The sequence below is a fragment of the Mya arenaria genome, chromosome 10 (assembly GCF_026914265.1).
Source record: "Mya arenaria isolate MELC-2E11 chromosome 10, ASM2691426v1".
Classification (NCBI taxonomy): domain Eukaryota; kingdom Metazoa; phylum Mollusca; class Bivalvia; order Myida; family Myidae; genus Mya; species Mya arenaria.
In genome coordinates, this window is record NC_069131.1 from 12528675 (window position 1) to 12547306 (window position 18632).

At 34.6% G+C, this 18632-nt stretch overlaps 2 protein-coding genes across 2 annotated transcripts; one reads left to right on the forward strand and one right to left on the reverse strand.

Moving 5' to 3' along the window:
- The first annotated feature begins 4242 nt into the window (after positions 1-4242).
- On the forward strand, positions 4243-11002 carry LOC128204270 (hydroxymethylglutaryl-CoA lyase, mitochondrial-like). Its single transcript, XM_052905676.1, has 9 exons — positions 4243-4382; positions 4910-5086; positions 5430-5525; positions 6216-6274; positions 6802-6891; positions 7304-7413; positions 8276-8418; positions 8760-8885; positions 9524-11002. Exons 1-9 carry the CDS (start codon positions 4278-4280, stop codon positions 9626-9628), a joined length of 1011 nt encoding a protein of 336 aa, XP_052761636.1. The 5' UTR covers positions 4243-4277; the 3' UTR covers positions 9629-11002.
- A 1260-nt stretch (positions 11003-12262) lies between these two features.
- Positions 12263-18614, reverse strand: LOC128206201 (33 kDa inner dynein arm light chain, axonemal). The gene is made up of 6 exons (XM_052908511.1): positions 18451-18614; positions 17731-17873; positions 17320-17489; positions 16918-17096; positions 13805-13969; positions 12263-12936 (listed from the first exon to the last, which is right to left on the reverse strand). The coding sequence occupies exons 1-6, from the start codon at positions 18529-18531 to the stop codon at positions 12901-12903; spliced, it is 774 nt and encodes a 257-aa protein (XP_052764471.1). The 5' UTR covers positions 18532-18614; the 3' UTR covers positions 12263-12900.
- Positions 18615-18632: the final 18 nt, after the last annotated feature.

Consider the following 18632-nt stretch of genomic DNA (forward strand, 5'->3'; position numbering starts at 1 on the left):
AAAAACCACAATATAAAAAACAATCGTTTTTTTTTGTTCATAGCTGTGTTCAAAACAATGCAATGGAAATTACACCGTACACGGTAAAAAAAGGTCTGCTCTCTTTTCAGCAACAACAGAGAACCTCAGTATAGTAAACTTCCATCAAAATATATAAATAATATACACACATACATCGCACGGACAAGCCCTGCCACATAACAGGGGCAACACTAGCAACTGCACAGGGACACACTTGTGCACAATAACCATCATGGCAACTGTAGAAAGACAAACCGTGTAACTCGACATGGATGATCCTAGCCACCGTGTAACTCGACATGGATGATCCTGGCCACCGTGTAACTCGACATGGATGATCCTGGCCACCGTGTAACTCGACATGGATGATCCTAGCCACCGTGTAACTCGACATGGATGATCCTGGCCACCGTGTAACTCGACATGGATGATCCTGGCCACCGTGTAACTCGACATGGATGATCCTAGCCACCGTGTAACTCGACATGGATGATCCTGGCCACCGTGTAACTCGACATGGATGATCCTGGCCACCGTGTAACTCGACATGGATGATCCTGGCCACCGTGTAACTCGACATGGATGATACTGGCCACCGTGTAACTCGACATGGATGATACTGGCCACCGTGTAACTCGACATGGATGATACTGGCCACCGTGTAACTCGACATGGATGATCCTGGCCACCGTGTAACTCGACATGGATGATACTGGCCACCGTGTAACTCGACATGGATGATCCTGGCCACCGTGTAACTCGACATGGATGATCCTGGCCACCGTGTAACTCGACATGGATGATCCTAGCCACCGTGTAACTCGACATGGATGATCCTAGCCACCGTGTAACTCGACATGGATGATCCTAGCCATCGTGTAACTCGACATGGATGATCCTGGCCACCGTGTAACTCGACATGGATGATCCTGACCACCGTATAGAGGCACGCATGCCAACTGTTTTCATTCACAAGGGTAGTAGTTGAAATAACTGTATTGAACCAAGTTGCCAAAAACATCGTTCAATTACTAATGTGCGTATAAGTGAAAATCGTTTTAATCTGTTCACACGATAGTTATACACGTTTTAGCCCCGCCTTCTTGTCATCGTTCGGATATAGACAAAAGCAAAAAAAAAACACTTTTCAACAGTGTACAAAGGAAATTTAATTTACGATAAACTCGTTTGTATTTGTTAAAGTAGTTTGCTTAAATGAAATAAGACACATGGTGGTGACATGCTTAAGAATTTTCGAGATATTGGAGCTAGGATATCTAAATGAAAGCAAACTACACAATACATATGTGGACACATGTTGATAAAACTCTTGTTGGTAACTCAAATTAAGTATATTGTGAACTAACTACTAACGATGGCCCACGGAAGCCTCTTTCAAGCGGGGCCATGGTTTTTAAAGTTACTATTGAAAGAAAATACAAGTAAAAGAATGACGAATGAATACAATTAAGACATCGTTATAAGACAAAGGAATCATGTAGTTCGGGAACTAGAACTTGAAGTTTGTCATACTATATGTTGTGTATATGTTATAAAAAACAGTTCTGACATTTCTATTGGAGTGAGTATTACACTTAACAAAACTTATAAGTATACAGGTATAAATATGCTCATATCTCAGTAAATACTGGCCTGATTTGGCTGATATTTTCAACAAATATTGCTTAGATATACGGTATGTTGTTTTATTTATTACATTTCATAAACAGTCAGATTTGAACAAACAAAAATCAATAAATGTGATGACGCGTAAAATGCAAATGTCAAATCTGATCGTTTATGAAATGTAATAAATAAAATAACATACCGTATATCTAAGCAATATTTGTTGAAAATATCAGCCAAATCAGGCCAGTATTTACAGAGATATGAGCATATTTATACCTGTATACTTATAAGTTTTGTTAAGTGTACATGTACGACGATGAATATGTACTTTGATTCATTTACCTTTTCAGCAAATGTATTTTAGCATATAATGTTGAAATGACAAATATCTGAGATCATTTTTATATCAACTGGCAATGGATTGCGTATATGATTGCACTATAAAAGAATTGTTGTATCTCCAAATTGGAAGGAAAACAAATGTGACTGTCTTTGGACCGAGTACTGCCATTTGTTTCTGAAGATTCTGCGATTGGCGTATCACCATCGGGATTATTAACAATTCGTAAAATTCCCTTTTCATTGGTCAATTGACACCACGCTGATAGCAATAAGGCTTCGCCTACAGTGTCACGTGACTCCTTAGTAAGAGCCCTCCGACAAAAAACGCAGAAGCAGACGATGATAATTATACAGAAGTTATGCTTGACAATCTTAAAAAAACCCATGGAACTTGGTAAAACATCGCAATAAAAGCAAGCTCAACATGAAAATAGTCCATTATTATTTATTGAATCCAATGTATGAATCAGGTAGAAATGATTTAATGCCGAAACTTTTAAGAAAATCCAAATAACATCGGTATTTTCTTACAGCGAAAGTCTCATTTTAAAACTCAAATGTATGGAAACAAAAGTTGTATTAATTTCCGTTACGAAATAAGTAAAAAAAAATCACGTTTGTTTATATCAAATGCCAAAACTCAATGGAGTTTGTATTTTACTTCGTTTCTCCATTAAGAATCACCTATTTTATACAAGTTTAAAGTAACACTATTATTCAAAATCAATACATACACATTTATAACAAATATAATTTAATAGTGATAAGCCTTTAACCACTTACTAAATAATAGGATTGTAACCGAGTAGTTAATAGCTAAAACGGCAAAAAAATATATTAAATGATTGGTGAGTGCTAAAAAATTTACTGTGATCTACAATAGTCTCTTAAGGTAAAAATACCATATTTTTCTGCACCCTTCTTTCAAATTAAGCACGGTATCCTTCATGAAAACCATTATTTTCGACATTTATTCATCCTTTTCGGTATATTAAAACAAGTGTATTGATTGTAGTAAATCTTATTTGGGATTAAGAGTGCATCTTTAAAGAATTTTCTCTCAATGTATCAAAAATCGTAATTACACTACTGTTGATAAGTGTAGATTGCCGGAGGCCATGGCGGATAGAAACGGGGAACTGATAAACCCCGCCTGATCTAGACGCTGATTGGTCAGTCGAGTGTCGACTGGCTATTATGGAGTGGGAGGTCGTGGGTTCGATCCCGGGCCGCGTCATACCGAAAGACGTTAAAAGTTGGTACAAGTAGCTCTCTTGCCTGGCGCTCGGCATTTGAAAGGGTAGTGCTTGAATAAGTGGTGTACTCACTACTGGTTCAACCCAGGAAAGTTGTATCCCGTGTATCGGTGCTTTACACCGAGCACGTTAAAGAACCAAAAGGTCTCTTCGCAAAGAGCTAGGGTATCGCACCCGGATCTCTTGTATCTCACTCTGTTTCTTCAAGTCTTCTAGATTTGACTGCGAATTGCTGTTACTTCTATCACATGTCACTTATGGCATTTAAACACAATTCAAGTCGTGATGGCGTCACGGCGGGGTCAAGCCATAATGCAGCCAATGGGCGCGGGCAGACCTTGATAAACTCAAATAAAACAAAGGAGGATCTGGGACCAATAACATTCATCGATAACATCAATCATTATAGATCTACAATCTTATCATTTTTATTATCTTGTTTTCTATTATGTGTTGTATTATCTATATAACAAATAATATGTGTGCATAGCGTACACTTATCTTTAAAATATATAAGCCTTTCACGAGAAGGTAAGGTACAGATCGATGATAACCACTCACTTCCCATCAAGTTGTAAACTAACTCCAAGTACTCGACGACTTTTTCTGATATATCCGGCATGAAACCATCAAAAATAACAAATTCTTTGAAATCTTGACCTAAAATGTATCTGTGAAACCACAGGTGATCGTGATATAGCTTTGACACTAAAATATGGCCCTTCAGTCCTTAATTGATATTGATATGTGATATTCTAAGAGCTTTATTTGAAAAAAAATATCTTGGTATATAATATGAAATGTCAAATTATTACTTTTTAAAATATATCACATCACTCAGGAATGCCCCTTTTTAATGTCCAAGCTATGTGACGATCACCTGTGAATGAAACAAGTTGTGCCCCATTAACACAATTCATTCAGGATAATAAATAGTTGTATGTAGCCTAAATTACAAAAAGTTGTGTGTAGCCATAATTACAAAGTTACATCCCTTGTATGTAAAGTTGCCACATACTTTCCAAAAACATGTCACGGTCATGGTTGTTTTGTTGTAGCATGAACAGCCATTTTAGAAAGAAAAAGTGTATTAACCTTATAGATACGTTGAGCAAAAGCTATTCTCAAGTATCGGTTAGTTGTCACTTCAGAATATAATTGTTTTGGGTTACTGTATAAACAGTTCTGACCATTGTCATTGAAAAATGTTAATCTTGTATTCTTGATGATATTGATAATCAATAAAAAAAACGACTTGCATGGTTATGTTCACAGCGAAAAGATCACCTGTATCTTGTGTTCAAAATAAAATATATACCATAATTTTATTATTAATGCTGTAGTCCTTTTTTATAAGAAGTCATGTGTACATTTACATGTATTAGTAAAGTAAACTTTGGAGGAATAGTGCACCCAGTGTGGGCTCGAACCCACGACCGCCGGAACACTAGCATGGAGCTCTAACCAACTGAGCTAACCAAGCGGCTGGTTCTAGCCCACACACACTACACTAGGTTGCACTACATTATTGTAAAAACAATAGTGTCCAATTATTTGCATGTGAAGTTTACAATCTAAAGAAAAGTTGTTGTGACATAACAGTCTTAACATACATTAAAAGGCTGTACAGAACAATATGAAAATATAATATTTCATCACAGATAGCAGGAATTCCATCCTTTGTCAAAGTTGTTGAAGTGGGTCCTAGAGATGGCCTGCAGAATGAGAAAGAGCTTGTCCCCACAGCCGCCAAGATAGAACTGGTTAACAAGCTGTCCCTGGCTGGCATCAGAAATATAGAAGTGACCAGCTTTGTGTCTCCAAAATGGGTGCCACAGGTATTTTACATTAAATGTGAATTGGTAAACATGTATAAAAAATACATGCTGGAATTCCATAGAATATTTCATAACAGTGCAACCAATATGAGTGTTTTTTATGCCCCAAAGACCGTATCATATGTCTCTCTTGTACAAATGATAGTTCCATATAGTTTATAATTATAATTTGGCCTAATCATATACTCATAATATAATCATAAAATTATTTTTATTCCGTATAATACTGCCATTAAAATCTAGAAAAATAATAGCAGACATTTTTAACTTCATTTACTCGTGTGATATTAATTATGATGTATTTTATTTGCATTAATTGACTAATTTTTTACTGTACACATAGATGGCGGACCATACAGAAGTGATGAAAGGGATCACCAGATATGACAATGTTGTCTACTCAGCCCTTACACCTAACCTCAAAGGCTTTGAAGCTGCTGTATGTACGGGTATATCTTATCTATTCACAATTCAGAATGAGTGAAATAAATACCATAAACAAATAATGCCTTTATAAAAAAAAATGCAGATAAAACGGTACACTGTGTGACGTCAGAGCACGCGCGGTGAAGAGATTTCGTGTTGTTGTTTACTTAATTGCCCCATACTTGCATCAGCAGATGATATAACGGTAAGTTGAAGACCCTATGTAAAATATTATTGATTTTGACTTGAATCTTTTTTTATTTTTTTTAAATATTTTATTGACTCGCTTATAAGACTACTTTCAGGTTAAAAATCGGAAGCCATTTTCCCTGTCTTATAGTCAAGGAAATATGGTACTTGTAAGCATTCATCAAAATAAATAATTTGAATCATCAAGCCCAAAATCTAACATTAATACTTAGATAAAGATATTGTAGCAAGCACCAACTATGCAACATTCAGCCAGGCTTTGCAAACTTCAACCACTTTCTAAGTGCAATTAGTGATTTTGAAGTTATTAGACTATTTAAGTTATTTCAGCTAAATGAACTCTGACTCTTTAATTGTTTTTTCATTGCATAGTTGATTATGTTTTGAGAAACATCAACTTGATCGAGCAGGGTCGTGAGTGACTTGTGACTAACTCTTTACCAAAAGCATGTCATACTGAAAGGATAGATAGCAAGCATTTATCCCATTCCAGTTGGAGGCGGGTGCAAGTGAGGTGGCCATTTTCGGAGCAGCTTCAGAGAGCTTTAGCAAGTAGGTTGCTGTAGTTATTGATGAATAACAAGTTTCATTATTAAATATGAAAAAAAAACATACAAGTTCTTATCAAATAGATAAAGTTCAAGACATGATATAAAAAAGAAGCAAACATTCTTTCAAGATATATTGTGCATATTTTACAGACAGTTATAAAAATATATATTTGTCCTTTTAAATGTCATACTTAATGTTATAAGTTAGTTGATTGTAAAAAAGAACAGATCAATCACAGGCTTAACTTCTCCTTGGTATGAAACCACTCCTAAAACTATTGATAAATTGGTTTTCCTACCCTGTTGAAAATTTCTCCTTGGTATGAAACCACTCCTAAAACTATTGATAAATTGGTTTTCCTACCCTGTTGAAAATTTCTCCTTGGTATGAAACCACTCCTGCCCCCCTTTCAATAAAAAATCTCTCGTTGGACTCTTGATAAAAGTCTGGCTTGATTTTAATTTTCAACAATCTTCTATTTAATTAAAGAACTAAGTTCTGAACCAGAAAATGATCATTTGTTCCAGGAAGAACATCAACTGTACAATAGCTGAGAGTATAGATAGGTTTGGGGCGGTGGTGACAGCTGCCAGCAGGGCAAGGCTACCTGTTAGAGGGTGAGTTCTGATTGGAAAAGAGATCTATTCAGCTATGAGTGAAAAGGACCTAAATCAAAATAGGAAAACATTATCAGTATATTTGGACAATCTTAGCATTTATTTTGAAATTATTATAATTACTCTACAGTTTTTAGTGATTGTTTGTGTGCATAATTCTTTGATAATCATATAAATAATGGGTGAAGATATCTCGGTGTCATACCTGTTAATACTTTTCTTCACTGTGAATATGGCTAAACATATAGCTGTGGTTCCAATGTAAGAACTCAGCATCACACTCCCTTCTTTTTAGGGGACAGTGGAATATCTTGGAGTCTGCATGTCAGATACATGTACTTTCTACTTGCAACTAAAAAAGACACATTATGCTCTTGTTAGGTTATGAGTTATGATTTTTTCTTGTGTTCAGGTATGTGTCATGTGTGCTTGGTTGCCCGTATGAGGGAGACATTGCCCCGCAGAAGGTGGCTCAAGTTGCCAAACTTATGTATGATCTTGGTTGTTACGAGATCTCGTTAGGTGAGGAAGTATGTGTAAACTAATATGGTATATCAAGTGTTTGTTTAAATGATCATGTCAAGTAATATATTTATTTTTGACAATTAAGCTAAACATTAGGAATGATTACATCTTTATGATTTAGGTCCTGGTGGCTAGAGGTCTGAAACCTATAACTTCTTAAAACACTACCTGTATAATATATCCATAATCGGAATGTTTAACGAATACTTAAGGAATGAATTGCGGGGTTGATGTCATTATCGGGGCATGAACGCAATTGGGCTGGTCTAAGTGTGTGTAGTCCGAAGGACTCCACGCATACTTTGACCAGCCCAATTGAGATCATATCCCCGATAATGACATCAACCCCGCAATTCATTCCTTATATTTACACCAATAGTTCATTATTTCATTCAAGAAACGTTAAAAAAAAAGACTTCATTTCATTTAGGATAACCTTTCAGTAATCCTTTCTTCCCGATTCTGTAAATAAAACGACCCGACTGTAACCGGAAACATTTTTTTCAAATGACGTCACAATAGCGCGGGAAAAGATCAACCACTTGAAATCACTTTTAAACGTAAAATTGGAACACTTTTGGCAACAATATGTTTAAAATATAATAACTTAACACTTTATAAAATGTTTATTTATATTTTACGGGATCTGCTGACACAATACAAACAATAACAAGATCAATAGTTTTCATGTATATTGTTATGCGATGATTTGCAATTCGAACATATCCGAAGATGTTGCATTCATCGATTGATAAATGCAGTTGCCGAAAGGCAGTTCATTTAAGGAATGGAAGTTGAGGTGTAAATATAAGTTGTTAAACTAGACTCCACATAATTATTCCAATAATATTTCTTCAAGGTGACACGATTGGTGTGGGTACCCCAGGGGCTATGAAAGCGCTGTTGGCTGAGGTCAGCAAGGTCATTCCCGTGGAGAAACTCGCAGTCCACTGTCATGACACGTACGGCCAGGCACTCGCCAACATTCTGGCTGCTCTACAGGTACTTTGTTGTTCACATCTGTGTTAAGAATCCTTTCATTGTAAAAGTCCTTATTTAAACTCTGAGGTATTGTAATCATAACCAGTACTTGATACCAACTTACTTCATCATGTTTTCTTGGGTGTTGGGGCCTGAGAAAATAAATATTAGATTCTCATCTGGATTTTTAAGAAAGATGGGGCCAGTTGGTGGGTTAATTTTTTAATAGAGAATGTATGTTAAAGTTTAAGTGTTTTTTCTCAATTTTCGACACTTACAGCTTAAGGAAATCTTTAAGATATGTAACAAAATTTCTCTGGCCTTAGCATTTTAGAATGTCAAACTTTGACATTTTCTTACAGATGGGTGTAAGTGTGGTTGACAGCTCAGTTGCGGGGCTGGGTGGATGTCCATACGCCAAGGGTGCGAGTGGTAATGTCTCTACGGAGGACGTCGTCTACATGCTGCATGGGCTCAACATCAAAACGGTACTTCAGGGATTGTTTTACATATTGTTGAGATTAAAATAATCAGTCACTTTTAAAAAATTTGCACCAGTATCTTATGTTTGTTATACAAGTTCTATTGACAAATGACTTTCATTTAATTGTTCATCGGGATTTTGTTGATTACTAAAACAAATTATTACCATAACAGTTGTAATTGATTTTAACCACTTTTCTAACTTAAGTTGCTTTAATTGTTGTGATTTTTTTTGCGAATATATAACCTTGCGAAAAAACGTTTTAAAAAACAAAACAAAAACATGAGAAAGTACCTTGCAAAATTTGAACAATCTGTAGTATTTAAATTCTTTTCTATTAACTGTGATTTTCTTATGTGTATTTTTAATTTTTTTTTTATCTAGTCTGTTTTTCTATTAAAAGAAGTTGAGAGAAAGTTTTAGTGTTGAGTTTGCATTTGTAGAGCAAAATCTTTAATTGTTCAAAATATTCTTTGAAACTTAGTATACATTTTGCCAGAGACAATATACTCTTATGAATAGCAAAGCGAATGACTGACTTGTTATAGTTATGTTCCTTGTTTGACTGAAAATGGGCATGTGTGGGCATTTTCGCCCCAGCTCGTTGTTTGTTATTCATGAGTTCTCACCTTCTCTTTTCAGGGTATACATATTGAAAGATTGATAGAAGCCGGCCAGTTTATCTCCAAAGTGTTAAAGCGACCAACACATTCCAAGGTTGCCCAAGCAACAAAGTCTTCACTGTAGAGCTCTGGATGTGGAACAAAGTCTTCACTGTCGAGCTCTGGGTGTGAAACAAAGTCTTCATTGTAGAGCTTTAGATGTGAAACAAAGTTATCATTGTAGAGATCTGGGTGTGGAACAAAGTCTTCACTGTAGAGCTCTGGATGTGGATCAAAGTCTTCACTGTAGAGCTCTCCATGCGGAACAAAGTCTTCATTGCAGAGCTCTGGATGTAGATCAGAGTCTTCATTGAAGAGCTCTGGATGTGAAACAAAGTCTTCAATGTAGAGTTCTGAATGTGAAACAAAGTCTTCACCATAGAGCTCTGGGTGTGGAACAAAGTATTCACGGTAGAGCTCTAGATTTGGAACAATCATTTCACTGTAAAGCTTTGGATGTGAAACTAGTCTATAACATAGTCATTTTGGAGCACTGAAAATACATCATCATCAGCTGTGGTGTAGTGATTTACATATGGGACCAGCTATCCAGTGACATTGGTTTGATCCCTGTGTGTTAGCAAAGATTTTGATGCATATTTAGTACCGTATTTATTATTTATACAGTGACCAAGTGTTGTTTTAATAATGGCGTGTGTATGGTGTGGGAATTGAGAACTTATTTGTGAACAAAGTCTCCACTTAAACATAATATTACAGTTTGTTGAATCTTTCCTTTGAGGATATTCTTACAAGCAAGAAGATGTTTTTGACATCAGCTTATATTTTTATTTTGTATTTGTAATTATAACTGTCAGAATTGATCATATTGAAGGCAATGTATTCAGTGATATAAAGCAGTTAGCTTTCCAATATTTTGTTTTTAATTATCTTAAGTTTAAACAGTATATATTTTACAATGATTGTGAAGTAAGTAATGATAACTTATACTTAGTCACTCTCGTTGGCACGGTGTTGAGGAGAGTGTGTGGTCTTGTGTTGTGGGGAAACCGGAGTACCCAGAGAAAGCCCACTTTTCCGGAATGGCGACTACAAACAAAACTCACATTTAATTATCTTAATGTTGTTCTTTAATAGTTTTTCATTTTTATAAAATACTTTTGCTGCAATAAAACCCATTATATAAAGCAGTTTAAATGTGATATTGCCAGAAGTCTAGACATATTTTAGACAAATCGGGAAAAGAATATTTTCCAAACTGTTTTTCGTATTTTTTTGCAATTAAGGCACAAAATTCATATAACTTGCAACACTATTCATAATGTGTGGAAGTTTGTTCTATTGTGTCAAGCTTTTGTTGTTTTATAGTATACATTTCTATTGGATTAAATATCACTATTGTTTTGAAATATACAATAACACCATCATTGGTTTGTACGAGGGGTGTCTGGGCAGTTCGCGGAAATATATTGTAAAATGCAAATTATGTTCTTCTGAATTTGTATGTATGAGTAACAGAGCCATATACTTATTTGAATTTCTTGCGTTGTTCATATAACCAAAAACACGCAAGTCATAGTCTAGAAACTATACAGAAATGTTAACCAGCATGTGAAGTTGTGCACATAGGGTAAAGCATGTGGCTGCCTAGGAGAGTTATGACTCTTGACTTGGTTAAAAATTTCATATAATTCATGGAATCTTGTGTCAATGCATGGAATCGTGTGTCACCCCTATCTTGTTAAGTATATTAGCCAGAATTATGTAAAATATAAAGAATGTTGACCAGCATGTGAAGTTGCGCACCTAGGGGTTCGTTTTTTGCTGTGCCAAGCAGTTATAGCCCTTGACATAAATAAAATTTGGCATATACAGGCATAGTGGGCATGGAATTAAGTGTTTCACTTATCTAATGAAGTATTTGAGGTAGAGTCATAAACCTTCAAAAAGTTAAAACTCTACATATGAAGTTGTGCATTTAATTATGCCAAAGTTGTTTAACAACATACATACATACAAACCAAGTTTCATTTGAGTATCTTGAACAGCTTTGAGGTATGGCCAAGGTTAATGTTTTGCACAATGTGAACATCAACGACACAATGTCCTTATAAACAAGAGCTGTCACAGAGACAGCGTGCTCGACTATTCCGCGGCTTTTCGGTGTATGGATTGAAAAATTTGGGCGAAACATGCATGGATCACTGTTAGATTAAATTTCAATGCAATACATGATGTGCTGAGATATTTACATAAATTGAATTGGAAAATATTTGAGGTGGTATGCAAACTTTAATGTAAATTCTAAGTCGAAAAAGGGGCATTATTCTGTCAAAATGCTTGATACAGTGACCTCCTGTGTACAGGTTGGGGGCATGATGGTGAACGAGCGTGCGAAGTTTCAAAGCCAGATGTCAATGGACTTCGAAAATATTTGAGGTGGTACGCAAACTTTAACGTAAATTCTAAGTCGAAGAAGGGGCATAATTTTGACAAAATGCTTGATAGAGTTACCTCCTCCTGTGTACAGGTTGGAGGCATGATGGTGAACAAGTGTGCAAAGTTTCAAAGCCAGATGTCAATGGACTTTGAAAATATTTGAGGTGGTACGCAAACTTTAACATAAGTGGTTACGCTGATGCTCGGGTGACTAGGATAGCTCTCCTTATTCTTAGAATAGTCAAGCTAAAAATAATGAGACATTCTAACTATGCCTTTATTTACTGATTATAATCAGGGTAAAAAGACAAAAGCTTCAAAGTTTCAAATATGGAATCTTTAATAATGTGAAAATGTTATAATACAGAAATGATCACAATATCTCACAAAGAATATTAATAATGAACAGATTCTTTTTCACTGAAACCGAAAACATTATTGCTTTAATTCATATTATATTTCACATGAGTTTGGCAAAACAGGTCTAAACAACAAATCCTCAGCAGTTTTGAAATTGTTAACAGATAAACAAAATCACAGATTCTTATTTGATACAATTGAGGTTTTTTGCATATTTTTAAATTTTAATACATAACAATTCAATACATAAAGGTCTAATGAAATGTACCTTAATTTTTGCATACAATATTACTTTTTATTTTCAATATTAAATATAACCTTCATCAGTTTAAATCAGCAGTTTTCTTAATACTTGACATTCCATTTTGACAAGTTATTTTGCCAATAATTGGCCAAAAATAAACAGTTATTGCTCTAATACTGAACAATTCATACAAATTTATTACATCATATAAACATTTTTATAATAAACTCAGTATGTTGGACGGCAATCTGTGATCACATATTTATAAACTGGAATGTTTGTAAGTAGAGCATTATCACAGAGGAAAACAAATAAATACATGTTTCTGCAACTATTGTCAGTTCACTGTCTGTCTATTTCTTGGGGGCAATAATTCCTTCCAACTGGGTCTGAAAATCAAATAAAATATTTTAGAAATAACCCAGGATTCTTACATGACCTCCAATGCTTATTAAAGCTTATAAAGGTAATACATCATGTGAAAACAACGAAAAAATACAATGTTTATATTTATATACACAAATGGTTTTTAATAAGGAGGCTGGGGCTTCACTGTGTAGGAACAGCAACCAGTGTCTTTGAACACTGTTGTTTTGGTTCATAAGTTAAGTTTTGGTAGAGTCTAACCCTTTTCACTATCCATGTCAACTTTAAGTCACTGTTATTAATTTGTTATTGTTGGTTTTTCATTATAATTTCTTATACTTTTTTGCCATGTTTGAACCATTCACGTCGAAAACCAAGGCGGTACTGAACCAAAACACAGTTTAAAACAACATTCAAAGGTGTTACACAGTTCAGCACATTACGGTCCATCTTTGAAAGCAAAATACGACACTGATGGAAGAACCCTGTGACTGACTTACTGTGGACAAGATTTCATCCTGGGAGGAATTAAGTATGATAAATATGTTTTCTAAAAATACTTTCATTTTCTTTTTTACAAGGTCAAACAATGTTATGTCATTAATATACTAGTAAAAAGTTGCAAAAAGAAATTGAGATAAATACCTACTTGTTTTAAAAACTAAATCATACACAATCAATTGTAACAATAACTTATAGGTCATGTAAGAGTGATTTGAGTCTATTTTCTCATTCATTGTCATTATGAGAGACTCTAAAAATGCCACAAGTTAAACTTGGACATACATGTATCAGTAATGAATGTCGCAGGGCAGACATCTAGACCATCTCAAACTCTCGAGTTTTATTATTCAATGTTCATATTTTACTTCAAGACTATTCTGTGTTTACCTTAAGCTGTTGGTTGGTTCTCTTGAGGAACTGGATCTCCTCGGTGTGTTTTTTCTCCTCAACCTGTCTCTGTTCCTGGGCGCGCTTCTCGATCTGATCACACTTGGCCTTCAGCTCATTCACATTCTTCTCAAGCTCGCGTTTCTCGTCTTCCAGCTCAGAAATCTAGGATGCAATGGGGAAAAGTTTGATATTCATTGGACAAATTTGGGGCTGGATTAATCCATAGACTAATCTTACTACGGTATACATGTATGTGCTTATAGTCATAACTTTCTTCCAGCTCAACAATCTGATGACTCCACAGGAGAAATTATTGTCAGATAATTAAGACTTAGTCTAGTTTATACCATAACGTATTTATTTTGTCACTTGGTTCCTTATGCTTTTTAAACACCACCTAGGATCAGTCCATAGTCAACTTCCTGAACTGCAAGCATAGCGCAGGATGGTGCTTACTCGATATAGAAATAGAATGAGTGACAACAGTCTTGCTCTTATTAATAAGGGAATGCAGAGTTATGAATGTAATAAAAACAATGGCTTTTAATACATTTTTTCTCAGTGTTCTTCAGTGAATTAACTTTTAACAGTATTTATCAACTAATATTCAATCTGTATTATTAGACTGGAAACAGGTTTTAATCTCAAAAACTAGTTACGATAGACTAAAAATGTGTAAATTTTTCAAGAATGATTGAGTTAATGAAAATGGCTTTCTAAACAAAAAAATTTGTGTTAAAGTTGAAACAAGTACATTAAACAAAAAATCTAAATGACTTATTTTAGCACAAAATAATGATAAATTTAATCTCTAAATTAGAACATAATTCACAACAATCCTTGTATAACAAATAGTGAAGGGTATTTTATAAAGTTTCCCATCTTGGCAAATGTTCAAGACATTTACCCGTAGTGTACATTGTATCTGACTCATTCTTTGATATCATTTTTTGATCAGCAAAAACAATATACAACTTAGTTAGTTATATAACATGTAAAAGTGATGCATTGAATATTAAATTCGAGATTGGACATTGGATTATAATGAACATACAGTAGCGCTTAAAAAAGCTCACCTGACATTTTTTTTATCATTTTCATCAACTGATTACATTTAGATGTATTACATTGGGCAAGAACATTTAGCTGTCATGAAAACTATTTACTCAATCCTTTAGTTAATTAACCATAAATAATTCAATCTGAAGAGTGTTTTTCCTTCCATCCATTCCATCAAAGTCTCCAATACAATGATTTAATTCTCTTAGAACAAACATTCGGATCATAAAATACCCAGGCACGTTTTATTGGAAGACAAATTGCAGTTTTATACAGTTCTTGCCCTAGTTGTAAAATAAGTGCTGGCGTGATGTTGGTTTATTGTCAGGCAATGTAGAAATGCCATTGTTCAACATTTAGGATGGTACATTTTACACATTAAAATGTTTGTGATACAACATAGCAGTGTTTAAGTAATATAGTGTAATTTGATGACAAAGGGAATGGTGCAGACATTGTATTACATTTGTATGTGAATCTTTGTTAACAACATCGAGTACAAACCTGCTCCATTAAAGAAAAATCTCAAAATATATTCCTTTTTAACAATGTTTTTCCATTTCAGAACTTGATTTGCTTGACGAAGGGCTGCAACTAAATTCTAACCTATTATTTGCTTTTCTTTATGAATTTTATTTTCTCGTTCTGATTTTAACATTTTTCTAGTTTTAGAGGAATCTTAAGTTTATATGACACTGAAGAATACAACATAATTTTGTATGTACTATTCACAACAGTTAAATGGCAGCTCAGACATTAAACCGGTATAATTAAAAGGTCTTATCAATTATTTTATGAATTAATTCAAAACTTATTGTTTGTAATTGAAAATTATGTGAATCAGCTTATAATTTCATTTTTAAAATCATTGTCAGATAGAAATGAAGAATCTATATTATTTATTTATTTAAAATCTAATAATATTAACAACATTTTCTACATTTAACATGTAAAAGCTTTGATGGACAAAAAACAATATAGTTATAACAGTATGTGACGGTAAATATACTATTACCGATGAATCAACACCTTGCTGTAGGTATAGGGAAAAAAACAATATAAGGTTTGGACAATGATGATGGGAAGATGAACTAGGGGAATTTGGAATGTACCGTACATTGTTTATAAAATGCTGACTCTGAAATCTATATGGAAGCCAAATGCACTACTGGTACTTATATGTGTTTTATATAGGTTGTATTTACGATCATATCACAGTCATCAATATTAGACTTTTGGACATACAAGCCCAAAACCTGTTATATAAGATCAAGAATTTGAGCAATCCCAAAAAACACATTACCAGGGCAGGGCTGGTTGGCTTAATCTTATTTTGACCTCTGGTATCATAGATTTTTTTTATATATCAACTCTTGAATAACAGAGTCACATGCAAATTTAATCACTGGTTTTAAGTTAGCGGACTGGGGCATATTCAATGACCAAGAGTACAATATTAAATAAATGGAAAAATGAGGGTGTGATTTATCTTTTGAAGGTGTTTTAAGGGCTGTAAAATGACAACATTTCAATAAATTTACATGTAACTCCCATTTCTCTTGATGTCTCTGTAACAACAATGCTGTAAACTTTAATTCCATTTCGATAAAATTATTTAAGTAGAAATTGCAGTTTGTGACTTTTTTGAATACTTTAAATCAATACTAAAATAAGCAATTGAATATCTGTACAATATTAGAGGTTAACAGGGTCAACGGTTTCGGGACCTTTTGGGCAAGAACTATAAGACTTTTCTGAAACTATGTAGATCCAGCACTGTCTTGCTTATGACATGCATATTGGTAGTCTAGAGCATCGTATGGGAAACTGGTAGCAAACTAGCATGCATAATGATTAACATAAAAAAATAAACTGAAGTGAAGAGGTGATATTTCTACAATTATTATTTCACCAATACTATTTAAATCATTTAGATAAATTATTAGTACATGTACCTTTAACCCTTTTGCAATGCATTAACCGTCAATTCAAATAATAAACAAGTAACTAAATATGGCAAGGCAACAAAAAGCCCATCACAGGACACATACCCTCTTCTCCATATCCGCCTTGCCCTGTTCTGCCTGTAGAGCTTTCCTCATGCCAAAGGCCACACTACTCTCATAGAGGGTCTGGTAGGCGGCTATTGTCATGCGGATCTCATCTCTCACACGCAGCAGCAGTAAACCACGCTCCGCACAGTTTATGGTTACTTGGCGGATCAGCTCATCTGTAAAAGTCAAGATGGATGTGATTGGATGTAATAATTTGATTAAATAGAAATTATTTACAATTAGATTAATAATCTGTACAATCACTGGTCAATGTTCTACACTGTTGTCAGATGAATATCGTATTCTTTAAAAGCTAGTGTTAATGTGTTATTGAATGGTTAAAATGTTATTTAATTAAAAATAAGTTAATGATGGTCAATAATTAGCAAAGAATCATACCAAAGCACTGTGAGTAGAGTTCCCGGCGTACAGGGCAGATGCCTGTCTCACGTGCTTGTCGCTGCTGGAGCCGACGGTCAAGTTCTTCTTGGAGGTTCACCACATCAAGTCTGGTGGCGGGAGTGCTGGACACCTGCTGTACCCATAACTGACCACTCTCTGTCCACTCACTGTAAATAACACAGATACATCATACATGTACATAATCGTTAAGTACATTTGATACAGAACATAAGGTTTGAGTTGATGTTAAAATCATGAAAAAGTAAACTGTAATAAAATCTATTTAAAACTATTCAGCAAGTAGGACATTACTAACAGGATGATTAATAAGATAAATACATTCATTCAATTCATGACTGTGTTTTAGCTGTGAAACTGTTTTCAAGAGGACAAAAATTAGGTTCTTACCGTGGAGGCAGTATGGAGTTGAGGATTTCATCTGTTTGTTGAGCAGCCTTTGCATCTACTGGGGCCAGCTTCTGTTTCCCAGGTGGATTTGGGACAGGTCCAGAGCCTGTTGGTGGAGCTGGACTTGCTTTCAGTGCACGTGCCTGGAAATAATAAATACAGCAAATGTCACTATCAAGTGTCTGATTCTTACATTCACATAGATTAAAGTGATAATGCTATGTGTAGATTTACCATTGTCAAACCTTTTCTTTGGATTCTTACATCTTATTAATAGGACCTGAAAGTTGTTTGTTGGTTTATGATTTACCATACTGTTGTATTTTTAACCGAACACTTATTTTTAATGCTATTCTTACAAAAGATAGCATCTATTACTTGTAAAAATACTGTATTTTTTGCGTACAGTGGATGTATGATGATGTTAAATTTACATTTGGTGTCAGGCATAAAAGGTTATGCTATGAATTGACACATTTGTGGTTATATACCTGCCAAAAGATCATTGCTATTAAGAGCATTATAACGAAACTATAAGTGGGTATGAAAAATGGCAACCCTCTGTTTTAGGCATACAATTAGAAACACAACTTCAACTTTTAATGCATTGTGACACTGACACTCAATGACTCTAACTCAAAAGTCAAAACATCAAAACACAACATTTCTGAATTCATGAAATAAACCACACTAAAAAGCAATAAAAGTTATAAAACAAACCTTTGGAGTTTTCTTGTCCATATTTCTGCTGACAAGCACTGGATTGTCATATTTGACCAGCGAAACGTTGGGTGGAATCATTTTTGCTTGTGTATTGTAAAATAATTTGATGCAACAACCTTTTTCCAATGATGATTTACACTGGTGTCCCTGGTAACAACGAACTGAGCATGCGCGAATGA

Excerpts from the sequence above, each read along its gene's own strand:
- LOC128206201 (XM_052908511.1), bottom strand. The coding sequence starts at position 18,531 with ATGATTCCACCCAACGTTTCGCTGGTCAAATATGACAATCCAGTGCTT. Across the intron at positions 17,097-17,319 it reads ACTCTACTCACAGTGCTTTG|ATGAGCTGATCCGCCAAGTA; the intron begins GTATGATTCTTT and ends TGACTTTTACAG. Across the intron at positions 12,937-13,804 it reads GAACCAACCAACAGCTTAAG|ACCCAGTTGGAAGGAATTAT; the intron begins GTAAACACAGAA and ends TTTGATTTTCAG.
- LOC128204270 (XM_052905676.1), top strand. The coding sequence starts at position 4,278 with ATGTCACGGTCATGGTTGTTTTGTTGTAGCATGAACAGCCATTTTAGA. Across the intron at positions 5,526-6,215 it reads TCAAAGGCTTTGAAGCTGCT|TTGGAGGCGGGTGCAAGTGA; the intron begins GTATGTACGGGT and ends ATCCCATTCCAG. Across the intron at positions 8,886-9,523 it reads ATGGGCTCAACATCAAAACG|GGTATACATATTGAAAGATT; the intron begins GTACTTCAGGGA and ends TTCTCTTTTCAG.